The sequence below is a fragment of the Anas acuta genome, chromosome 5 (assembly GCF_963932015.1).
Source record: "Anas acuta chromosome 5, bAnaAcu1.1, whole genome shotgun sequence".
Classification (NCBI taxonomy): domain Eukaryota; kingdom Metazoa; phylum Chordata; class Aves; order Anseriformes; family Anatidae; genus Anas; species Anas acuta.
Genome location: NC_088983.1, coordinates 64198404 through 64224750, shown reverse-complemented (window position 1 = coordinate 64224750; position 26347 = coordinate 64198404). Strand labels below are relative to the sequence as shown.

The 26347-nt window shown below is 38.9% G+C and overlaps 1 protein-coding gene across 1 annotated transcript; it reads left to right on the top strand.

Moving 5' to 3' along the window:
* The first annotated feature begins 435 nt into the window (after positions 1-435).
* LOC137858044 (death-inducer obliterator 1-like) lies at positions 436-25391 on the top strand. The gene is made up of 16 exons (XM_068685435.1): positions 436-508; positions 5181-5634; positions 6558-6717; positions 7375-7491; positions 7706-7813; positions 8402-8537; positions 9963-10416; positions 11340-11499; positions 12159-12275; positions 12490-12597; positions 13186-13321; positions 13450-13993; positions 14504-14657; positions 15693-15782; positions 16429-16633; positions 22810-25391. Exons 1-16 carry the CDS (start codon positions 436-438, stop codon positions 25389-25391), a joined length of 5598 nt encoding a protein of 1865 aa, XP_068541536.1.
* Positions 25392-26347: the final 956 nt, after the last annotated feature.

The window sequence follows — 26347 nt, the reverse complement described above, 5'->3', positions numbered from 1 at the left end:
TTATTTTGGCTTTATTTTTAGGCACCGGGAGCGGCTGAGGCCACACAGCCGCCGAAACGAGCGAGCCTCGTTGTGCTCAGCAGCTGAGCTCTGCTGCCTGCTCTGCGGCTGCGGTTCCCTCAGCGAAGGCTTTGAGGTTCTCCGACTCGTGTTAGGCGATGCATTCCTGCACCATTCGCATCGAATGGGGAGGCTTGACGCGGAAAAAAAGCAAAAAAAAAAAAAAAAAACACCAAACAATAAACTTAAAACCTTTGCAGCCCTTCCTCCCCTCAGCGCTCCCCTTCCTTCCCCTCGCCGTTCCCTCACGGACCGCGCTCTCCGCGCCCACCCCGCCGCTTTCTCCACAGCCTAAACTGAAACAAAACGCAAAGCCCTCGAAGCCGGGACCAGCAAGGAGGGCTCAGCACCCGTCCCTGCGGGGCTCGGAGCCCGATGGTGCCCGGCAGGACGGCGAGGGGCCGAGCCGCCGCTCATGGCGGTTGGCGAAGCCGCCCTCAGGGCGCAGGCGCCGGGAGGGGGGCTGTTGGCGGCGGCTCCTCGGTGGGCCTTGCGGGGTTGGAGCTGCCCGGGGGGAGCCTTCGGTCCCCTCAGCGCTAGGGTGGGCTGAAGGGGCGGCGGGGACCCTCCTGTGTTGGCATACTGCTCTCTGAAAAGAGTACTCACTTCTGGTAACTTTTCCAAACGCGCACCAGAAACAGCGCCCATCAGAAGATGGTGCTGGCTGGGGGGCATGCTCGCCTTGCAGCTGAGGCAATGGACTGGGGAGCTGCTGCCAGAAGAGGCAGTCCTGCTCCTTCCCCGCGCTCGGCTGTGTGCTCCTGCCCTCCTGTGCATTGGATACAAGAGCTGTGCAAGGACAGCGTGAGTTGGTGCAGCTGGATTGTCTGGCAGAACACTAATCCTGTCAGTAAACCAAAAAAATCTGTCAGGGCCTATCCATTTTGTCATAGTCAAAATGGGATATGAGGGTGTTTTATTTTTTTTTTTAAGATGAGGTTGTTAACATATGTAGGTGTCATGGTTCCGCTCAAGTGGGCAGCCGAGCTCCACCACAGCCGCTCTCTCACTCCCCCTCCTCAAAGAGGACTGGGGAGAAGATATGTGAAAAGGGCTCTAGGGTTGAGATAAGGTCAAGAAAATCCCGCAATGATTATTGTAACGGGCAGAACAGATTCAGCATAAGAAGATAGATAGTAAGATTTATTGCTCATTACTAATAAGTGAGAGAAGTGAGAAACAAAGGAAAGAAACCAAAAGCACCTTCCCCCCCCTCCACCCTCTTCCACCTCCTCCCCCCGAGCGGCGCAGGGGAAATGGGGGAATGGGGGTTATGGTCAGTCTACAGCACTTCTTCTCTGCCGCTCCTTCTCGGTCACTCTCGTCCCCTGTGCTGTGGGGTCCCTCCCACGGGATGCAGTCCTTGATGAACTGATCCGGCGTGGGCTTCCCACAGGCAGCAGCTCTTCCAGAACTGCTCCAGATATGGGTCCATACCATGGGGTCCATCCCTCAGGAGAAAACTGCTCCAACCTGGCTCCCCCACGGGCAGCAGCTCCTGCCAGGTCACCTGCTCCTGCGTGGGCTCCTCTCCACGGGCTACAGGTCCGGCCCGGAATCTGCTCCAGCAGGGGTCTTCCACAGGCGGCAGCCTCCGTCGGTGCAGGGCCACCTGCTCCACCGTGGTCTCCTCCACGGGCTGCAGCGTGGAACCCTGCTCCACCGTGGTACTCCATGGGCTGCAGGGGGACATCCTGCTTCACCATGGTCCTCACCACAGGCCGCAGGGGACTTCTGCTCCGGCGCCTGGAGCACCTCTCCCCCTCCTTCTACACTGACCTTGGCACCTGCAAGGCTGTTTCTCACTCCCTTGACTCTCCCGGCTGCTGTGTGGCGCAGCGTTTTTTCCCTGTCTTAAATATGCTCTCACAGAGGCGCAAAACAACATCGCTTATTGGCTCAGCTCTGGAAAACAATGGGGCCCTTCCCAAAAATGGGGCGGCTTCTAGATCTTTCTCACAGAAACCACCCCTATGACCCCCTGCTACCAAAACCTTGCCACGTAAACCCACTACAGTAGGATGTAAGTACCTTCAATACTTTGTCAAAACACACACACCACTTCACTATCCTTCAAATGTAGTGAGGTGTCCTGCAGATTTGAGAAAGTACTTCACAGGTGTTCTGAAACACCGAATAGCCTATGTAGTGTAGGTATCTTTTGCTACATGCAGAATCCCTGCCAGCAAGTAGTTAGGTAGACAGTTGTAATTATAAAGTAGTATTTTAGTTTGTGAGACTGTTAGACTTCCATGAGGCTGAAATATCTGCTCATTTTCTGTTGGCTAAAGAAGCATTGAGTTCTGTGCTCTACTGTAGAAACATTTCAAAATAGCCATGACGTGAACTGGCAGAATAAAGGATGCTTGTGCATCTTTCTTCTTGAACCCATACTGATGCTGCTGCCTATCAACCCTGGGAACTTCAATCTACCTTTGTGCTAGTGCCATTTATTTATTTATTTTACATGTATATAGTTTTACCATGATATAGCCGTTGGAACACAGGAAGGTTTGGGGCACGGATATATTTTTTATACACACAATATCTTAACTGCTGTTCTTAGTTCTATCAGCGTGCTTGTTAACTAATTTGAACAGATGATAAAACTGTAAGTACGGAATGTAAGCTTAGTATTTCATGTTTTGTACTTCTGCTGCAACCCAAAAGAACTAAAATCATAGCACCGAGGACCGAATTGTACTGTGGTCATTTTGAACCCTGAGCTGTGCTGTCCTGCCGCTCCGTAGTGAGACAGAGGTGCGCTGTCCCACCGGCCTGAAGAGACAAGTCTGGGCAGAAGATAAACCAGGAACCAGAAGTAGAGAAATTCTCACAACCTTATTGTACACATATTTTGGATATTCATCTTCTAGCTTTTCAAGACTGTTCATTCAAAGTAGTTCAGCTTTTTACCTCAGTGTATTAAGTTCCAGGTGCCTCATTAGACCAAACTGAAAATGTCACTGATAGTTTCTGATCCCTGTTCTCCTTCCTGGGATAGCTCAATGCCTCCTGACGGATAGTGTAAGGTTAGTGGGGTAGGCTTTGGGAGATACTAGAAACAGAAGAGAAGTCCGTGTGAGTCCAGCTCTACATCCCCCGGGTTTGTGTTCAGTTTGTCAGTACTTGAGACCAGTCCCTAGGGAAAAGTACGGGAACAGTGGGTGAACAAGAAGTTTAATCTCTAGTAAGATCTTCACGCTCTTTGGAATGATTTAATGTAGTGTGTTTCATCTTACACTTCAGATAATTTTCCCTCAGAAAGCTTTAGCAAGGCATCCACTCACAGTGGATCCACATAGCTAGTGCTTCTGCATCCTCCTCTTCACTTTGTATTCCAGGCAATGTTTAGCACCTGCTTCTCTGCCTAGCCTTATGAAAATTCAGGTACAGCATCGGTTTTATGGTTCATCTTAACCACCAGCTTGTGTATTGGTGGTGAAACATGCTGGCAGTAAGAGGCAGTGTAGTGCAGCTCGTTACAAGCTTGCGTTCTGCTGGAGGTGCCTACTACAAATGCTCAGCGTCTAACAGAATTTAACGACCGGCAAAGGTGGGAAGGCTGTTTCACTCAGAAATGAGTAGTGACATTGTTTCTTAGGTAATCCAAATCTTCCCCTTTCTGAGGTGTATTTCTATTCAAACAGTATGCTGTTATAGGATTTCTTGAACTGGGCGAACTGGGCTTCAGAAGGGTGCTCCCTACCTTTGTCTCCCTCAAGTCTGAGAAAAATCGGTTGTTAGACCCTTCCTGATAATGTCTGCTCTCACTGTAGCAGGTATGGAAGACCAAAAGGGTCCATTTGGTTTGTGGTGAAATTAACCAAAGTTGAATTTCTGCATCCTTCCCGGGAAGCACATAGCTCTCTGCAGATGGGGCTGTGGGACTAATTCTGATTACAAAACCTTGCTAGCTAAAAACATCAGATAATAATTAAAAAATTAAGAAATCACAAACTGGTCAGTAGTCAAATGCAGATTTATGAGGAGAAAAAAGACTTTTGGGGAAGTAACTTTAGCTTTTCTAATCAGAACAACTTCATCTCAGGAGTTGTTTCTTGGTTTCCCTCGGAACCGTTGTGCTGCCACAACGAATGTGTCACGGTAACTCTGATGTCCTGTAAACGATACTTCTGGCAAACTGAAGTGGAGCACATGACGTTTGCTGGCTGGAGAGTGTGTTTTGGCTTATTACGTTTTGCTGAACTGTTCCCGTCAGTGCCAAAATGTGGACAGGTGAAATGCAACCTACAGAAATGCTTGTTTTTAAAGTCCTGTGCAATTATAACTTCAGTATATGGAGTCTTCGCTTGTAATTTGTAAATTTTCTTGTGCATTATGTGTATTGTCAATATATTGATGTTAGAAAAAACATTAAATGGCAGTTTTGGATATTGTGAATGGAATAGTTGGTGGGAATTAAATAGCCGCAGTTTGAGCAATGGTTTTAATATTTAATTATTAAATATTATAGTATTAAATCTAGAGTTTAACTGGAAAGTAAATGAGAAGATCTGATAGTTTATAGCGAGAGTGTGATACTCATACTAGCAACCAAATGGCTTGAACATATATTTAAAATTTTAAGCAATTGATTTGTTGTTTAACTTGACTCTCTTTGCTTGCTCCTTAAAGTAGAAAGTTTGGAGCGAGGATTTCTGCTTAAATGTGAGATATGGGTTGTGTTGCTTTTTTTTTTTTTTTTTAAAGACTTTGAGAAAATGTTTGTTTGTTTGTTTGTTTGTTTGTTTTGAAGCTTAATCATGAAGTCCAACTCAGGAATCTTTGAAGGTGGTGTCTTTTTTTTTTTTTTTAATTTTCTTGCATAGCTTGTGACTGAGATTTTCAACCTTTACAACCAAAATGCAACTCTTTTAAACTCTTCCGACAGTCTCTGAGAAGTGCTCTCTGCAGGATCAAAGGCAAACTTCTTCTTAAAAAAGTCAACTTTTACACATTTTTTAAAAAGGCTTTAAAAATGAATGGCTTAAATTATATACTTGGTAGTTCTCCAGAGGTATTTCACAGACTTCCTTATAGGTTGACAGCTGGTCTTCATAAACAGGAAGTTATAATGTTAAGCATTTAATACTGCATTTTCTTCTTTGTTTTAACAGCTCAAAAGGAAGAGAAGAGAAACAAAGATAAAGCGACAGAGTTTATAGGGGCATCAAAGAAAGCTATTGCTTCAGCATCTATGGTGGAGAAACATGCATCTTCCCTCACTAAAAATTTTCCTCCAAAGAAGTCCCCTTCCATGTCTAGCACATCACTAATGAAGCAGACGCTTAAACCTGCTGGGAGTTTCAAAGGTGAAATTCCCAAGAAACCATCGCCCTCAACAGGCGGCGTTCCTTCAAAACAAGCAGCTTCTTCTCATGACTCGCCAGTTTCCAAAAAACTAGCTGCATCCAGTTTGGCTGGAGGACTCAAAAGGCCTTCGCCGTCTTCCGTTTCTACTGCATCTGGAAGTAGTCAAGCAAAAACACAAGCTAGCCCTATCCAGTCGCAGCCCAACTCGCAGATTCGACAATATATTCGTCAGTCCCTAAAAGAAATGTTATGGAAGAGGTGGGTGGGAATTCAAAGCACTTATTTTATATAGGAAACTACAACTAGAAGTAAAGCGTTAGCCTGCAGAGTTTTGTTTCTTTCTTGCTAAGTGCTACTAAGGGATTTAATTTGTGCTAGAAATTACTACAAGTATTTTTAGCATTAGAGCTTTATTAAAAATAAAAAATCTGATGCCAAATAATTGGGCATGTGAAAAAGCCTTTAAAAAAACGTCACTATCCCATTTGTAGTGAGAGACAATTACAGTTGAAGAATTAAATCACAGCATAGAGATGTTTATAATGCAGGTGACCTGAAGCTGATATCTGGCAATGGTGGTGTTTGGAGATGTAGGGGTTGTACGAAGCATAGTGTAGGGAATATCACAGTGAAAGGTTGGAAGGGCTTGCTGAGGCAGAGGTTCCTTCTTCTCCCAAAGTTAGCAACTGTATTACTTTTTTTTTTTTTCTTAAAAAATAAAAAAAGCTGAAACATTGTCCCACAAATATTAAAGCTCTTGTCAGCTGTCAAGACTTAGGCCACTGTGCTCTGGTAGTGTCTCTGAAATAGAAATGCTGTTCACAGTGGAGGGTCTAAGATTAAAACTGAAGTGTTTTAGCTCCCTCAGTAGCTCATGACAAAAAACAACAACAAAAAACTAATTGCAGTGTCATGAGTAGGAGGATTTGTAAGGACTGACCTGGCTTCAGTTCGTTAAGGCTGTCTTCCGTGGTCTTCTGTAGACAGTAGCAAAAGGTTGCCATTGTTGACATTTTGAGGTCCTGAGATAGACTTTGGCTTTGAAATGTGTTTTAAGGAAGTCCTCACTGAGTGAATAAAAGCAGGGTTAACTCCTTCCTCTGAAAATTTAGTTTTTATGAATGCTGCCTGAAGAATTTGTGCCTAACGTAAATGCGCATACCCTTTCTTGTTTTTAACAGAGTCAATGATAGTGATGATCTGGTCATGACAGAGAGTGAAGTAGGGAAAGTAGCACTCAATATTGAAAAGGAGGTGTTTAATTTGTTTCAAGTTACGGACAACCGATACAAGAATAAATACTGTAGCATCATGTTCGATCTCGAGGACCCAAAAAATCAGGTTTGGAATTTACTTAAACAGTAAACGTACTGAAATATATTCTGTTTTTTAAATAATACATCAATATGTAGTTTCAAGAGAGAGACTTATGAGTTATGCTCTACAAAATTGTTTTAAAGCCATTCAAATATTAAATAATCCAGTTGGAATGGAAGTCCAGTTGGATCGCGTGTATTTATTAAGATTGGCCTTTGTAGCGAAATATTTGTTTATTGAATGGCATTCTTAGAAAAAAAAATAAATGTTTTTCTTCTGTGACGTTCTGTGGTTTGTATGGGAGACCACTTGTGTACATGATAATTTATCTTTTAAAGGAAAAAGAAGCTGGTGCAGATGGGAATAGTGACTAGACAACGTAATTTCTTTAAAAAAAATTCTACTATAGATATGAAACAGGAGTGGCAGTTCACCTCTCGAAATTCCTGTTCAGTAGAATTGATAGTATATTTTATGGAAATGTGGAAAATTCATACTTCATGATGATTTCATCATTAGTTTCTGGTTGCTGCACCGTGCTAAGTTTTCTTAGGATTAACTGGCATTTTTAATAGGGAATTAAGAAACCTGAAAGGGTTTTGACAGTCCAGCACTGCAAATCATGTTAGTTGCTTAAGTTATTCAGCATGGCAACAAAGTGTGTTTTTTTTTTTTTTTTAGGGACTTCTTCATCGTGTTCTTCGTGGAGAAATCTCAGTGTCAAAACTAGTGAGAATGAAACCCGAAGAACTTTTATCTAAAGAACTGTCTGTATGGAAGGAGAAACCAGCCAAAGCGGTAAGCAATACAATTCTCCAGTGTGTCCTTAGATATGAACTAACAGTAACTTCACCAGCCCTTACCACCCATAATTAATATATTGTTTTCTTCCTAATGAAATATGAATAACGTAAGCTTTTTCTCTTCCACTAGCCAACTGATAAGAAAATACAAAATAAAATTATAAAATCAGTATGCAGACTTGTTACTAAAGTGTTTTTGTTTCTCTCAGATGTTAGAGTCAAGAAACAAATCACACGAGATCAAGAAAGCAGCTGTAAAACGGGAACAAGTGCCTGATGTAAATATGGAAGATTCTCCCCCGGTGTCTGATTCTGATGTAAGTATTAGCTATTGCTTTAGCATGGAGGTGCCAAGGGAGATAAATGCTAACTAGGGCCTCAAATTTTGTATCAGAAATGCAGGTTGTTTCAATGAACTGTAAGAATATCACCTAGTAGGTGTGCTATGAGCATTTTCCTTTTGGTTTGAAGGAATGCAACAACCTAATATCGGGCATATATCGCATGTGCTTCTAAAATATCAGATGATGCGTGTTTTTCAGACCTTTGCCTCAGTTTACAGCAAAATCTTAGCCAATTGTTTTCCCCCCCAAAAATGTGATCAGTATTACAATTCTGTATTCTCAGGAAGCAGTTAATGTGATAGTATCTACTTCAGAATTACATGAAATGAAATGAGGACAAATACTATTTGAGAACTCTGTTTGACATGATATTCTTAAACAAATGATAAAAGGGGAAGAATAGTTCAAAATTCCATCTTTTTGTAAGTGCTGCTCAGAGCAGTAGTTCTGCACAGCCCTTAATATCTTTTTAAAGAACTGGAATTAACGGTTTCAAAAGTATTTTTTTATGATTGAATTTAGCAATCAACCAGAATGTTTTCTGTGTTTGTTCATTTCCAGGAGCAGCAGAAGTCAACCCAAACTGTACAAAATGTAAATAGTGCTCCTTCTCTAGACGTTTTTAGCAGTATGTTGAAGGATACAACAAATGAACATCGAGCCCATCTTTTTGACCTGAACTGCAAAATCTGTACAGGTATCTACAGTGTTGACTTTGAAGTAAAAGAATTATTAAGAGCATTGCTTGCTTACTTGTTTTTCTCTTCAGACCTTTTCATTTTTAAACAGTAATCAAATTGGGGCTAATTCTGATTACAAGACCTTGCTAGCTAAAAACATCAGATAATAATTAAAAAATTAAGATAAGAAAAAATTAAGATAAGAAAAAATTAAGATAAAAAAATCAGATAATAATTAAAAAATTAAGAAATCACAAACTGGTCAGTAGTCAAATGCAGATTTATGAGGAGAAAAAAGACTTTTGGGGAAGTAACTTTAGCTTTTCTAATCAGAACAACTTCATCTCAGGAGTTGTTTCTTGGTTTCCCTCGGAACCGTTGTGCTTTCACAACAAATGTGTCACGGTAACTCTGCTCACGGTAACTCTGATGTCCTGTAAACGATACTTCTGGCAAACTGAAGTGGAGCACATGACGTTTGCTGGCTGGAGAGTGTGTTTTGGCTTATTACGTTTTGCTGAACTGTTCCCGTCAGTGCCAAAATGTGGACAGGTGAAATGCAACCTACAGAAATGCTTGTTTTTAAAGTCCTGTGCAATTATAACTTCAGTATATGGAGTCTTCGCTTGTAATTTGTAAATTTTCTTGTGCATTATGTGTATTGTCAATATATTGATGTTAGAAAAAACATTAAATGGCAGTTTTGGATATTGTGAATGGAATAGTTGGTGGGAATTAAATAGCCGCAGTTTGAGCAATGGTTTTAATATTTAATTATTAAATATTATAGTATTAAATCTAGAGTTTAACTGGAAAGTAAATGAGAAGATCTGATAGTTTATAGCGAGAGTGTGATACTCATACTAGCAACCAAATGGCTTGAACATATATTTAAAATTTTAAGCAATTGATTTGTTGTTTAACTTGACTCTCTTTGCTTGCTCCTTAAAGTAGAAAGTTTGGAGCGAGGATTTCTGCTTAAATGTGAGATATGGGTTGTGTTGCTTTTTTTTTTTTTTTTTTAAAGACTTTGTGAAAATGTTTGTTTGTTTGTTTGTTTGTTTGTTTGTTTGTTTTGAAGCTTAATCATGAAGTCCAACTCAGGAATCTTTGAAGGTGGTGTCTTTTTTTTTTTTTTTAATTTTCTTGCATAGCTTGTGACTGAGATTTTCAACCTTTACAACCAAAATGCAACTCTTTTAAACTCTTCCGACAGTCTCTGAGAAGTGCTCTCTGCAGGATCAAAGGCAAACTTCTTCTTAAAAAAGTCAACTTTTACACATTTTTTAAAAAGGCTTTAAAAATGAATGGCTTAAATTATATACTTGGTAGTTCTCCAGAGGTATTTCACAGACTTCCTTATAGGTTGACAGCTGGTCTTCATAAACAGGAAGTTATAATGTTAAGCATTTAATACTGCATTTTCTTCTTTGTTTTAACAGCTCAAAAGGAAGAGAAGAGAAACAAAGATAAAGCGACAGAGTTTATAGGGGCATCAAAGAAAGCTATTGCTTCAGCATCTATGGTGGAGAAACATGCATCTTCCCTCACTAAAAATTTTCCTCCAAAGAAGTCCCCTTCCATGTCTAGCACATCACTAATGAAGCAGACGCTTAAACCTGCTGGGAGTTTCAAAGGTGAAATTCCCAAGAAACCATCGCCCTCAACAGGCGGCGTTCCTTCAAAACAAGCAGCTTCTTCTCATGACTCGCCAGTTTCCAAAAAACTAGCTGCATCCAGTTTGGCTGGAGGACTCAAAAGGCCTTCGCCGTCTTCCGTTTCTACTGCATCTGGAAGTAGTCAAGCAAAAACACAAGCTAGCCCTATCCAGTCGCAGCCCAACTCGCAGATTCGACAATATATTCGTCAGTCCCTAAAAGAAATGTTATGGAAGAGGTGGGTGGGAATTCAAAGCACTTATTTTATATAGGAAACTACAACTAGAAGTAAAGCGTTAGCCTGCAGAGTTTTGTTTCTTTCTTGCTAAGTGCTACTAAGGGATTTAATTTGTGCTAGAAATTACTACAAGTATTTTTAGCATTAGAGCTTTATTAAAAATAAAAAATCTGATGCCAAATAATTGGGCATGTGAAAAAGCCTTTAAAAAAACGTCACTATCCCATTTGTAGTGAGAGACAATTACAGTTGAAGAATTAAATCACAGCATAGAGATGTTTATAATGCAGGTGACCTGAAGCTGATATCTGGCAATGGTGGTGTTTGGAGATGTAGGGGTTGTACGAAGCATAGTGTAGGGAATATCACAGTGAAAGGTTGGAAGGGCTTGCTGAGGCAGAGGTTCCTTCTTCTCCCAAAGTTAGCAACTGTATTACTTTTTTTTTTTTTCTTAAAAAATAAAAAAAGCTGAAACATTGTCCCACAAATATTAAAGCTCTTGTCAGCTGTCAAGACTTAGGCCACTGTGCTCTGGTAGTGTCTCTGAAATAGAAATGCTGTTCACAGTGGAGGGTCTAAGATTAAAACTGAAGTGTTTTAGCTCCCTCAGTAGCTCATGACAAAAAACAACAACAAAAAACTAATTGCAGTGTCATGAGTAGGAGGATTTGTAAGGACTGACCTGGCTTCAGTTCGTTAAGGCTGTCTTCCGTGGTCTTCTGTAGACAGTAGCAAAAGGTTGCCATTGTTGACATTTTGAGGTCCTGAGATAGACTTTGGCTTTGAAATGTGTTTTAAGGAAGTCCTCACTGAGTGAATAAAAGCGGGGTTAACTCCTTCCTCTGAAAATTTAGTTTTTATGAATGCTGCCTGAAGAATTTGTGCCTAACGTAAATGCGCATACCCTTTCTTGTTTTTAACAGAGTCAATGAAAGTGATGATCTGGTCATGACAGAGAGTGAAGTAGGGAAAGTAGCACTCAATATTGAAAAGGAGGTGTTTAATTTGTTTCAAGTTACGGACAACCGATACAAGAGTAAATACCGTAGCATCATGTTCGATCTCGAGGACCCAAAAAATCAGGTTTGGAATTTACTTAAACAGTAAACGTACTGAAATATATTCTGTTTTTTAAATAATACATCAATATGTAGTTTCAAGAGAGAGACTTATGAATTATGCTCTACAAAATTGTTTTAAAGCCATTCAAATATTAAATAATCCAGTTGGAATGGAAGTCCAGTTGGATCGTGTGTATTTATTAAGATTGGCCTTTGTAGCGAAATATTTGTTTATTGAATGGCATTCTTAGAAAAAAAATAAATGTTTTTCTTCTGTGACGTTCTGTGGTTTGTATGGGAGACCACTTGTGTACATGATAATTTATCTTTTAAAGGAAAAAGAAGCTGGTGCAGATGGGAATAGTGACTAGACAACGTAATTTCTTTAAAAAAAATTCTACTATAGATATGAAACAGGAGTGGCAGTTCACCTCTCGAAATTCCTGTTCAGTAGAATTGATAGTATATTTTATGGAAATGTGGAAAATTCATACTTCATGATGATTTCATCATTAGTTTCTGGTTGCTGCACCGTGCTAAGTTTTCTTAAGATTAACTGGCATTTTTAATAGGGAATTAAGAAACCTGAAAGGGTTTTGACAGTCCAGCACTGCAAATCATGTTAGTTGCTTAAGTTATTCAGCATGGCAACAAAGTGTGTTTTTTGTTTGTTTTTTTTAGGGACTTCTTCATCGTGTTCTTCGTGGAGAAATCTCACTGTCAAAACTAGTGAGAATGAAACCCGAAGAACTTTTATCTAAAGAACTGTTTGTATGGAAGGAGAAACCAGCCAAAGCGGTAAGCAATACAATTCTCCAGTGTGTCCTTAGATATGAACTAACAGTAACTTCACCAGCCCTTACCACCCATAATTAATATATTGTTTTCTTCCTAATGAAATATGAATAACGTAAGCTTTTTCTCTTCCACTAGCCAACTGATAAGAAAATACAAAATAAAATTATAAAATCAGTATGCAGACTTGTTACTAAAGTGTTTTTGTTTCTCTCAGATGTTAGAGTCAAGAAACAAATCACACGAGATCAAGAAAGCAGCTGTAAAACGGGAACAAGTGCCTGATGTAAATATGGAAGATTCTCCCCCGGTGTCTGATTCTGATGTAAGTATTAGCTATTGCTTTAGCATGGAGGTGCCAAGGGAGATAAATGCTAACTAGGGCCTCAAATTTTGTATCAGAAATGCAGGTTGTTTCAATGAACTGTAAGAATATCACCTAGTAGGTGTGCTATGAGCATTTTCCTTTTGGTTTGAAGGAATGCAACAACCTAATATCGGGCATATATCGCATGTGCTTCTAAAATATCAGATGATGCGTGTTTTTCAGACCTTTGCCTCAGTTTACAGCAAAATCTTAGCCAATTGTTTTCCCCCCCAAAAATGTGATCAGTATTACAATTCTGTATTCTCAGGAAGCAGTTAATGTGATAGTATCTACTTCAGAATTACATGAAATGAAATGAGGACAAATACTATTTGAGAACTCTGTTTGACATGATATTCTTAAACAAATGATAAAAGGGGAAGAATAGTTCAAAATTCCATCTTTTTGTAAGTGCTGCTCAGAGCAGTAGTTCTGCACAGCCCTTAATATCTTTTTAAAGAACCGGAATTAACGGTTTCAAAAGTATTTTTTTATGATTGAATTTAGCAATCAACCAGAATGTTTTCTGTGTTTATTCATTTCCAGGAGCAGCAGAAGTCAACCCAAACTGTACAAAATGTAAATAGTGCTCCTTCTCTAGACGTTTTTAGCAGTATGTTGAAGGATGCAAGAAATGAACATCGAGCCCATCTTTTTGACCTGAACTGCAAAATCTGTACAGGTATCTACAGTGTTGACTTTGTCTGAAGTAAAAGAATTATTAAGAGCATTGCTTGCTTACTTGTTTTTCTCTTCAGACCTTTTCATTGTTAAACAGTAATCAAAAACACTTTAAAATTAATTTTGTAGGTCAGATTTCAGCATCTGAAGATGAATTACCACCGAAGAAGATAAAATTAATGGCTTCTGCTAAAAAAGCAGTGTCAAAATCTAAACCAGAAGTTCAGCAAAAATATGAAAGTTCTGCACCAGCAGCAGCAGCGGAGCCTGCTAAAGAGGCCGCCTCTGAAAACACAGAGGAAACCGAAGTTGCACCTGCAGCAGAAGCAGTTTCCCAGTCAAGCTTAGAAAGAACTTACATCCCTACAACCCAAGGCCATGGCAACACAGATACTTCATCTGAAGAACCTTCGACTTTTCCTGCCTCTTGCACTGGTGCAGTTGTCACAACTGTAACAGTTTCTGGCCGAGAGCCTAGAACACCAATGAGCGGCTCCTCTGGTAGTACGACGACAGCCCTGCGTTCTGGTACTGCATCTGGTGAAGTTTTAACAGGGGAGACAAAGCAGGAAATGTCAAAACCAGTTATGACTGTCCCCAAATCAATATTAACAAAGCCATCGTCCTCACCAGATCCAAGATACTTAGCTGTTCATCAGTCACCCAATATCAGGTGTGTATATTTAATAGGAAGCTAAGCCACTGAATCTCTGGTCTCGCTATGTTCAGTGTGTTTGTCCCCCTTTGCTTCTTACCCTCCCCTGCCAATAATCAAAAGGCATGTTCAACTTTAAATGCGATTACCTGAACTTTAAATTTTTAATTTGTCATCTCCTTGTTTAACTTCTCTAGTTGGTAAAATTTTCTGAGCATCGTGATATATTGACAGTAAAAATTCTTCAATGTGTTTTAACAGATAAATAAAACTTATAAGATATTTGACTTTAAATCTGCATGTGCATTCAAATATATTAAGTGTTTGTGAGGGTTGGTTTAAAGCTGCTCCAGACTTTCATCCTATATTGGATGAAAGTGGAAAACATTAACAAAGCATTTACTAAGGCTTCTGTTACTTGCTTTTTTAAAATAAAGTAATTGATCAATAAGAGGAGGGAAGAAAAGAAGAAGAAGGAAGCATTCTTACTGTGCTCTATAACGTTTCTCTTTTGGATTTGTTTTGCAGTGTTGCTGAGCCACGCTCACCTCAAGGCAGCGACACTTCTCTCTTCCTCTCTCGCCTCAACACCATTTGGAAAGGATTTATTAATCTGCAGAGTGTGGCCAAATTTATCGCTAAAGCATATCCTGTCTCCGGGTGCTTTGATTATCTTAGTGAGGTTAGCACTGACATGTTTATGCGTTTAGAATGTATTGCAGTTCCTGTTGTTAGAAAGGCTGGGGTCACTGTGTATGTTGTTATATTGGACGTGTAACAAAAAAAAAAAAATTGCATCCCTTTAGTAATCTCCTGTAGTAATAGGAACAGTAGCCTGAGGCAGGGGGGAGGAGAGAAAGCCTTTTAAAAAAATTCCTCACGTATTTGTGAAGAATTCTCATGTCTGTTAATATGTTTATATATATGTTAGTATCTAACATAGAATAATAGCTTGATTTCAAGATCAGTTTTTGACGAGAAGCATCATCAGCATGTGTTTTGAAAGAGATGCCTTGTTCTGCTCACAAACAGATGGATGGATCACTGATGTGATCTATTAGAAAAGTTTGGCCATTTATTAAAAATATCATGCTTTGATTAACTTTGATGCAACTGCTTTTATATTTTGGGAGGGTGTACATTCAACTAATGAGGTAGTATGACAGCTTGTGATGAAACAACTGAGCAGTTTCTTAACTTCTCTGAAGAAGTGTATTTGTTGTGATTGAGGGTTTCAGGCGTGTAGTTTAGGTCTTTTCTTAGGAGGGTTGGTGGCTCTCTTGTTGTTTTTGCTAGAACAGGTTTCACTGTCATCATGACAGGAAGCTAACTAGAATTCATATGGGTGCAAAAATTTCAGATAAATTGAAAGCGTAGATAAAAGCTATACTACATATAACAGGTTCCCTGTAAAAGCAAAGCTAACAAATAGAATCGGCTGATAGGCATACAAAAGTATTTGACCTTCCACTGCTATCTTCGTCAGGCAGTGCTTTTTCTGTTTTGTGTGTACTGCCAGCCTTCCAGTAATATGCCATAATGAACTCCTTGCATTTTGGAAACAGCCTATCTGAAATTAGGAATGTATATGTGCAAGTTTAGTAAAACATAGTACTGTATTATCGCCTAAGCTACTGGGATGGGGCAATCTGTGCTGGTTCAAAACTGTAGCCTCTCTTTCCTTTTCTTATACGACCATGTAATGCTTCTTGTTTAGGATTTACCAGACACGATTCATATTGGTGGGAAGATCTCACCGAAGGCAGTCTGGGATTATGTTGGCAAACTCAAATCTTCACTTTGTAAGGTATTTACTTAAAATCCTTTGGAAAACCAGGAAGAAATACACAGCGGCTTTTGATAGAATTTCCTTGTTACTAATTTATATTGATGTCGATCACACCTGGAAAACTACTGCTACCACTTATTCCATTGAAATTTTTGATTTATTGAAGAAACAGGTTTGCCTGTTGAGCTGCCAATCGTCTTTCCCCTGTGTAGTAGTTAAACATTCATACAACCTATTGTTTTTTAATGATTGAATATAAACAATCTATTTATTCAGTTACTGAAGATAGAAATTCAATTTTAAAAGACTAGGAAATTATTAGTAAGTGTATGTAATAAATTTTACTACTAAAACCCTGATGGATTTAGTAAAAATGAAGCACGGTATGCAAATATAATCTAAGAATTTTCCATTTCTTTCCTAATTATTTGAATATTCTGAACCTAAAGAGGTGTAGCTTGATGTGAGATACGTAAATAGTTGGTCTTTCTGAAAATGACAAAATTGATTCTGGTTTAATATTACCAATTGAATGACAGTATTTTCTTAAATCTTGGTTTAAAGCTGCTCCAGACTTTCATCCTATATTGGATGAAAGTGGAAAACGATTTTATTTGCTGATGTGTTACAGGTTGAATTTTTCCACTTTGATTTTGTATTTCAGGAATTGTTTTTGATTCGTTTGATTCGTTTCCATCCTGCCACAGAAGAAGAAGAAGTTGCCTATATCTCTCTCTACTCCTATTTTAGCAGTCGTCGTTGTTTTGGTGTTGTAACTAATAACAACAGACATGTCAAGAATCTCTACCTGATCCCACTGAGTTCTAAGGACCCAATTCCTTCCAACCTCTTGCCCTTTAAGGGACCAGGTAAGCACAAAATTTAGGGGAGGTTAACTGCTAGGTAAAATTACAAAACGAGTAAATCAGAGACCAATTGGTTTTGAATGTTTAATGTAAGCATAATTAAAAAATATATAATTTTATAAAAAGATTTTAAAAGTGTGCATATAGGAAAAAATTGCAAAGTCAATCATCTCAAGGTGCCATGGTCTGAAACTCACATAGCCTTTCCAACAAGATAAATCTCTGCTGTTAGGAGGATTTGTTTACCCATAAAATGGAGTACATAGAACAGCCACTATATTGAGACAAACAAGCAAACATTATGAGAACATTCAACCGACCCTACTTTCAACAACCCATAAATCCACCAAGTTTTAGGTCCCTACAAGCCATGTGCTGTCCCCTAAATCACATAGGAGACTCTTATCCCACGGAGCAGTCAAGAAATCTCTGAAGACAAAGGTAACGTTTATGGTTTCACTACATTGTTGTTATCTCATGGTATGTATTACGCTGTGCATGCAATATGCATGTACACGGGGTCTGAAATATTCTGTGCTACCTGGATCAAGTTCCAGACAAATCACTGACTTCAGAACATTGGTTTGCCTGGGAGCAGGCAAATTCCTTTTGCGTAGGTGGCAGACAGTAGGTGGTATAGGTTGGTATATATTACGCTCTTCTATTTTTAGTTAGAGTTATCAGCAGTAATGTATGGCTTGAATTTGCTCCATCTTTGTGCACTGAACATGGAAACAGAAGAAATGAGAATGAATTCAGATGTGAAACACCTTTATATTACAAAATTTGAAGTCACCTTCATCTGAGGATGGAGGCGGTGCATATGCTTAGTTTCCAAATAAGTACCTTTTTTCATCTAGAGTAACAGGTTGAGGAGCTTAAGAGCTACACGTTACAATGAAGGCAATACTGCATTGTTGTAAGGATGGTTTGCAAAATACTAAACAGCGCAAAATAATTACACATTAAAACATGTAAGGAGCTGACCTTTCTGACAAGCTGACTGTCCTCTGCTACCCAAATACAAGTTTAGGACTAAACTCAATGAAGCATTCTCAGGGCTTATATTCATAAACAGAGGTGTGTTCTGCCTGGCCAGGTTTTCACATGTTAATGGCATACGACTTAAAAAACAATAACAAAAAAACACCACCAACAAGTAATGTAATGCTAGGAAAATACTCTTCTTTCCTGCATGAAATTGCAAAGGGCGCTTGCTTTGTGTTCTTGGACAAGATTTTTCTCATACGCTCTGAGCCTGTCTTAACCTGCTCTAGGGAAGCATTTAAATGATCTTCCCCTCCTTGCATTCTTGAGCAAACATAGGCTGTCCTTGTACATTATCTTTTATATTTCTGTTGTAGATTTCATTTCAAATGAAGCTTTTAAAGTGGAGGCCTGGCAAAAGTAGACAGACTTGTTAGTATTAGTATAGAAATGAGGAATGTCAGGCTGGTTTTTACAAAATGTAAATAGGAAAAGTTCTTTCAAAACTGGAGGTAATTGCCCAGAAGAAACATAGGTATAAACACTTGCAGGCATGTATTAATACCGCAGCGTAAAAGACTTGTAATACATACTTGTTACTGACATCTGATGGAATTTACTGTTTTTTATACCCAATAAAGATATTTTTGGGAAAGTGGTCATTGTCTCCTTAAATGTGTGTACCTTCAAATAGAGTTTAGCAAGTACTCAAAAAACATGACAGTGTAAGATACTTTGATAAATATGACTGGGGGCGGGAGGAGGGGGAGGACAATAATCCCATCACTCCAGAAGTCCTAGCTGGAAGATATTCCAGCTGTATCAACCAGCTCCATCAGGTGCATACGGATTATGAATCTGTTATGAATCCTGTTTTCTGATGGACTGGATTTGGAACACAACTGAGGACCTCTGACCTGCTGTAGTGCCTAGAAGATCTACAAAACTTTGTCATGGGTGATATAGAGGAACATGGAAGGATATTCACATTTATTCACTTCAACCACCTCAGATATTTATTACCAGATATTATCTGTTGGTGGGATGTTCAGCATTGTGTTTTGTTTTTTTTTTTTTTCTGGTAGTTTACTGTGTGTGAATTTGTTTGTCTCGTTTCACATACACACAACACTATTTAGCACTTTCATCTGTAGATCTGAAAACACTTTGAAAAAAAATTAAAAGGTATAATCAGTCATTATTAGCACTAGGAAGACGCACTTATGGAGGGATTTATTGGCAATGTTGGCAATGTATCGGGTACCATACATATTTAATATAGAAGAATTTTAATTTAAAAAGTGTATCAGCAGAGGGCATGCCGCAGTATCTCTTCCGTTAGTTTAAGCTTGGAAGTGTTTTTAAGTATGAAGGCATGAAATCTCTTCAAGATATTTAGAGTACTCATACCAGTATGGAAAGCAGCAGTAGTAGAACAACATATTTTTGATGTCAGCCACTCCCATTCAGCAAATGCACCGTAATGTGCAGCAGTGTTACAGCGGTGGAAGTGATCTCTATCACTGAATCCAGATACACCAACTTGATAGTTTTCAATCATGCTTTCACAATTAACTGGGACAAGTATTTAAACGGCGTGTTGATAATGATTACAGCTTTGCTTGTATTGGTCTCTGCAGTTAAAAGTGTGGCATAGGTCTGTTCCCTAAGTTTTGCCATCAGTGTACAGAAATTAGGGATGTATCCTTAGTGGTACAGTTAACTTCCTAGCAGCTGCGGATGGTAGGGACAATATGTGGCCATTACGTAGATAAATACTGCAAAACTGATTTCATGAAAATAAAAAACGTATTTAACGGAAAAAAAAATATTAATCCCATAGTAATATTTAATACATCTTGTTTAAATAGATTTAATTACAGGATGTAACTTGATAACACCATCGTGGTCTTCAAATGCAGAATGCATTTAACAATATTTTATAAATAATTTAGCATCAAAAGCTACTAACATAGCTTGCAGCACTTAAAATGCTTGCTTGTGAAAGAGTTATTGAGCAATAGTTGGAGACTGCAGCCAACATTTTCATTTAGTTATTACCTAAAATTAGGCACTTAACCTATTTATGGATATTGAAACCTATTTACGGATATGGAAATGGAATGGGACTGAGCTTTGAAGTGCTGGTCTGGCTGTATATTTCCATCCAAAAGAAGCACTTACTGTGTGATCGCTTTGGATTGAATGAATTTAGAAACTGGGTTAGGCATCTGTTGAAAACTACAGTATCAAAATGTAAAATTTTAATGGATTTCTTCTCTGACCAAACTAAACAGATTCAGTTATAACCGTTGTTAATTTAGCTTTGGAATTTATCTTGAACGTGTGTTTAAGTTTTACTCTGATTTTATTAGCGATGATCTCTGTCTCTTACAGGGATTCAGAACTGTTTTTCTATCTTTTTGCTGTTAATTTTAGATACACAGTCCAATAGATTTTTGAAACCTGCTCGTTTCAATTAGTCAGTGTTTGAGATGCATGTTGTGACTAGTTGGATAAATCACAGGTCTCTGCAGAAGGGCAGATAACCAATACGTTAACGACAGAAGAACAGTGAATGCTTACGAGGAGTTTTAGGGTGAACACAGATTTGAGAGATCCTCTGCACGAGTCGATGCTGACCAAATGTGGAGTCGTTACTCACATGCTGATAAAGAAAAAATGTAAAGCAGTCACTCAGAGTGAATCATACCTAACTATTGAGTCTCTTCAGAGTGTACACAGTCTTCCCAAGTAAGCTGTCTTTTGAGCTATGCCCTGATGTTATGTATTAATGTAACTTCATCTGGGGTAGTAAACTATAGTGATCAGAATTGCTAGGATTGCTTTTAGGCAGTGGGTTGAAAGGAGTTTTTAACTGGGTGAATCAAGGATTTGTGATCCTTTCCAAATAATCTTAGATTCACCAAAGATAATTACTTGTTTAGTTCCTGTCCTGCCTCCTTTCGTTGTACATCTTGCCGTCCCTGCCCTCTCACAAGGGCAATCTGTATAGAATTATAAGCAAACTAAATTATAAGCAAGTCTTAGTTTTGGTTAGTATAGCTAGGTCATTTTCTTGATGCATTTATAATTCGTGTGTATATATATATATATTTCTAACCACGGAAGAAAGTGAAAATTGGCAACACAAAATACTGAAATACTAGATCTGGAGGAAAAAGCTTGGCACTGAATTTTAAATGTACAAGTAGGAAATAATATGTGCTACTAAATGAAAAATAGAAGTTTATTTAAACCAGCATGGCCAACATCCTCTCAACCACAGAACTATGTAAAACTCAAACACTGAACTTTGAAGTAATCTGAAATCAGCTGTGGAGCTAGAATGCATTCAATCAAATTTCAGTGTTATTTTTTTTCCAAATACTTAAAATGAGAGCTGCTTCTGATAGGAAACTTCAAGTAGATTTTGCATTGGCCCCAATTTTTTCTGTCTTTTTGCAAAGACCTTCTAGTGAGTAACCAGATTTTGCTGGTCTCTCCATTATGTGGCTAAAACAGGCGTGCTGCACTATTACCAGTCACAGTCAGAAGAACACAGAATTTCAGAATTTAGGCAGGTTACTGCTTAATGAAATCTTTATGCTTAATGAAGCTGTGTTGAAGAAGTCATCGTCTTGATTTACCTGGTTATAATCCTCTTGCTGAGGAAACCTCACATTGAACTTAAGAAATAGGCTTACCTCATTTAATTCTTTCTTAGCGTACGTGAATATAATTTCAGCTATACAAATAAAAACAGCTGATGTAATTTTCTCATAAGATAGTAAATTTAGGAGCCCCCTTAAAACTTTGAATTCAGTTGTTTCAGCAAAGGTTCATACTTATGACTGGTAATGGCAAATAGAATTTATCTGCAACTATGGGAAGTTTGGGTTTTTGCTGGTATCAAGAAGTTTTCAGTGGCAATAATTAGTTATTTATAAGTTGTTCCTTAGTGAGCAGTTGGTTTTGTTTAGTAAGAGACTAAAGATATACATAAATTCATATATTACACCTCTTTTAAACTCTTACTTAAGGGTCATGAATATAAGGGACAGTGTAGGTTTTAGAGTCCTCATCGTATAACCACAGTAAATCTCTTTGCTGTTAGTTTCATTTCTCTATTATTGGTTCCTTGCTGGATGCAAATATTAATATGGCTCCCAAATGAGGATCTCAAGTCACTAAATCCAGAAGTTAAAATCCTCTCTTTATATGTTTTTTCTACATTTGCCACTGACTGTATGTTAAAGGATTTATTCCCTGCTCTTTATTCTGGTTGTATTTGTCTTCCACGAGTGCCTGTGGGAAATGTGAATGTACAAGGAAGGAATACAATAATGTGAAACGGACCTTCAGCTGTTTGCATTTTTCCTCTTTATGGGAAACTTTCCGGTCATTTCTGGAAGTGCTTCTCCAGGGATTCAAGCCTGAAGCTTTCACAATGGAGTAATTCTGCTCGCATTTCTTACTTAGGGAAGGGTCTGTGGCATCAAACTCAATTCTACAACAGTGTTAAAAGTCACCTTGATGGAATGGTGTAAATGTCAGTCCGGTATTTTAGCACAGATTAGAACAGAAATGTAATTATTAAGTTTAACAATGCCTCGTGCTTTCTTTGTAACAGAAAGTGAAGTGTTTGTTGTTGTTGTTTGTCTGTTTGTTTGTTTTAATAGCATTAGTTTTTTTCTCTTTATTTCTAGTTCTTCAATTCCAACGTAGCCCTACAGAAAGTTAGATTGCTTGTCCAGGTTTTCTCACTTATCAGTATCTCTGTGTATATAAGGTATTTGCAAAGCATTTAGAAAGGAAATATTTGATTGGGGGAGGAAGTGGACAATAATAAGTAGAAAGTAATAATACAAAAATAGGAAAACTTTCTTTAATTTTTGAACAGCAGAGACATTTACAAGGACATCTTTCAGTAAGATTCACCTGTTACTGCAATATTCAAAAAATATCAGGGAAAGAATTAAAACATTTTTAGTTACTGTATACAAATTTATATAAATAGTAATTAAATATAGACACATAGGCTTATGGGATAATGTCACTGCATGAAATTTAGAAGAACTGTTACTGTTATGACTCATAGCTGCCATTATATAAAATGATAAGTTCCTATTGAGAACACAGATAAAAAATAGTAGTTTTTTTACATATGCAATCTTTGTGTTTCCTTTCAGGTCTCGAGTCTTCACGTCCGAATTTAATTCTTGGATTGGTTATCTGTCAGAAAGGGAAGCGTCTTGCTACTACCATGGATACAGACAAAATAGAGAAAAAGCGCAGCCGAATTCAGGTGCAAGAGGAAACAGAAACATCGCTGTACTCTAAGGGGCCAGTAGCTTCTTCACAAGAAAAGAAAACTCCGAAATACACACTGTATTCGGGAGACTCAGCTGTAAGTACAACACTACCTGGATCTCCTCCACCTCCACCCCCACTTCCCGTTCCAGAAACCTCATCAGTCACACCTTCAGTATTAAAAATACCGTCCTCGACTAAGAGTGGAACCACAAGTACTGTACCACCACCAGTTTCAGCTACCGCTTCTACAAGTGCTACTGCTATGCATTCTTCATCCTCAAAAACTACCACACCTCTTGAGTACATCCACCAGACACTTTTTGGTAAAAAGAAGACTTTTGAACCTCTTGCTAAGGAGACTGAAACTGTCCAGTCTTCAAATCAGGAAGCTAAAGCAGCTGTGGATGGAGGTGTGTCAGCTGTTCCTTTGCTAGATCCCATTGTACAACAGTTTGGACAGATGTCAAAAGACAAAGCTATAGAAGATGAGGAGGATGACAGGCCATACGATCCCAAAGAAGAATATGATCCAGAGAAAGCTTTTGAAATGCAGACCGGTGAAAGCAAAAAACTGTATAGTGTGGAGAAGCCCAGTAACACAGCAGAACTAAAGGATGAGGCCTATGATCTGGAAGACAAAACTATCTTGGAGGAAGCAAAAGTTACGGTTGATGATTTACCTAACAAAATGTATACAGACACTAAAAACACTTCCGTGGAAACACCTGCCTCGTATGTGCCAGATTTATCTGCGTCTTCATCCTTGGTGGAACTGCAAAAAATGTTAGAAGAATTAAACAAACAACTAGAAGAGCAGAAACGACAAACTGAGGAGCAAGAAGAAGCCCTCAGACAACAACGAGCAGCTGTTGGTGTTTCAGTGGCTCACTTCTCGGTGTCTGATGCTTTAATGTCACCTCCACCAAAATCTTCCCTAATAGAGACTGAATTGTTCCATCAGGACCAACAGGCTGCGCAAAAAGTAGATTTACCTTCATCTTCCAATCAGCAAGCACAAGTTTTAAACCAGAGCTGTGACCCTCAAGCGAGTTTTCCAAACACTTTGCAGACTTCACTTGGTAAGGAAGATAAAACTTTAATTCCTGCTACTCAGCTTAGTTACGGTGGTGATAACTGGGTTTCCAGTGAAAAGCCTCCTGCAGTGCTCCAAAAAGAGGCACCTAATAGCAAATTTGAAAATACTGTTCAAGTTACTTTGGAAAATGTGAGTCAAGCAGTTTCTGCAGAACCTTCTACATCCAGGCCTTTACGTAAAGTGCTGCTTCCGACACCTCCAAGTACGTCTTTTCAGCCTAATTTCTCCACATCTAATGACAGTCAGTCTTTGCAAGATATGCACAAAGTATCCTGGTCAAACGAGGCAAATCCAATGTTTACTTCTCAGGAAAAGGGACCTGGTCACTTTGAACCAGACAGGGGTCTTTCTGCGGTGCAATACGAAGAACAAAGAAACCCTCAGCCTCATCAATTTGTAGAACAAACTGAATCTCCACCAGTTCAGGGTGAGGGTGGACCTCTCCCACAGCACTTTGAGGAGAACCGAGCTGGAGGTCCGTTTTCTTTGTCTGGGCAGAAAGGAGGACCTCCAGCACCACTGATGCTCAATGCACACGCAGGACCTCATGGACCTAATTTTAGAGGCCCAGCGCCACAGTTCTCAGAAGAGCATGTTTCTCCAAATAACGATGGACAAAGAGGATCTGCCCCTGGAAGATTTGGAAGTCAAAAGGGCCCCATTCCTTCCTTATTTTCTACGCAGCATGGACCACAGTCGCCACAAAATATGAAGCCAACCCCAAGACCACTCCTGGACCTTCCCAGTCATCCACCAGGCCACAGAAAGGAGATGTGGGAGGAAGCTGGGCCGTCTGCACCTCTTTCTGGTATTCCTGGGCAAGGGCCCGAGTCAGAAGGACAGTGGTCAGGATCTGACTTCCGAGAAGGCAAAAATCTTGAATTTAGAGGCCAGACATTTGAAGGGAGACAGAGAGAGAGATACGAAGGAGGAAGTAAAGACAAGGTTTTAGATCAGCCAGAGCCTCAGCAAGCAGAGAATCGACAAAGCAGACCCTTTGAGGAAAGACGAAGGGCTCGAGAACATGGCAGACCTTGGGAAACAGACCGTGGCAGAAACTGCAACAGAGACAGGGACTGGGAGAGACACAGAGACAAAGAATGGGATAAAAACAGAGACAGAAACCAACGTGACAGAGAACGATCAAGAAGCAGAGACAGAGATCGTGACAGAGACCGAGACCGGGATCGAAGCAGGGAAAAAGAGCGCGATCGAGACAGAGATCGAGATCGTGAAAGAGGAAAAGATCGGAAAGATCGCAGTAAAAGTAGGGAGATCGGTAAAGAGGTGAAGCCAGAAACACCTAAGGAAGGTCAGAAACCAACAGAGGCAGAAGCTTCATCTTCCACTAATCAGTCATAGAACTATAACTGCTGTTATATTTCCCATAGATAATAGACACCACTGCAAGGACTGAGTCAATGTCTTCTGTATATACTGTATATTCTCACCTTTGCAAAAATGCTGTTGTAAATCTAGCCTTACAAAATGTACTGACAAATTAGCAATTTTTGAACAACTGTGAACGACAATATTCAAATAGGTAAAAGGCAAGAACATACTGGACTTTCACTTGCTGCATATTTGACAAGGAGTCAAATATTGCTGTCTTGTTTATTTTACAATGCAAGGGTCATGCCTATTTAGGAGAAGGCTGCAGAAGAACAGTGTTACTGATTATTGGACGGAGGATTTGAAAATGGAATGTTATAAGCTTAAAGTGCACTATCTTCCTTTTTATATACAGGTATTTTGTGTTTTGAAATCCATCTGTTAAGTGTACAACAACGAAGAAAAACGTACCTAGTTTTTCATGTGGATGAGGGGTTTTTAATTTCACATTTTTACAAACCTGCAATTAAAGAGTATATAGAAGTAGCACCTTTATAACCAGCAAAAAAATTAAAAAAATCAGACATCTATTGGCAAAGAGCTAAGACTACAAATGAATTGGTATACCAAAGGAAAGAAAAAGAAGTTTGTTAAATAAAAGAAGTTTATGAAATGGGCCATGGAATTTATTTCTTCGATTTAAATTAATTATGTGGGACATTTCTTGGGTTTTCTTTTGGCAGAACTTTGCTGGAAATTTAAGAAATGTCTCCATTTTCCTGTACTTTCCACTCTAAAAGTGTTTTGAAAAAAAAAAAGAAAAAAAAAAAGTGTCACTGTTGTCAGACCCTGCTTATGCTTATGCTGGTAGTATATATAAGACTGTCCACTGAAAAAGGTATAAAACTGCATTAAGTTTGAAAAGAAGATTGCTAATATTAATTATTAATTATCAGTAATATTAATTATTAACTATTTAGTAATTT

Coding starts and splice junctions, on each gene's coding strand:
- LOC137858044 (XM_068685435.1), top strand. CDS start 436: ATGGTGCCCGGCAGGACGGCGAGGGGCCGAGCCGCCGCTCATGGCGGT. Junction 7,814..8,401: donor CCCCGGTGTCTGATTCTGAT/GTAAGTATTAGC, acceptor GTTCATTTCCAG/GAGCAGCAGAAGTCAACCCA. Junction 16,634..22,809: donor CTTGCCCTTTAAGGGACCAG/GTAAGCACAAAA, acceptor GTTTCCTTTCAG/GTCTCGAGTCTTCACGTCCG.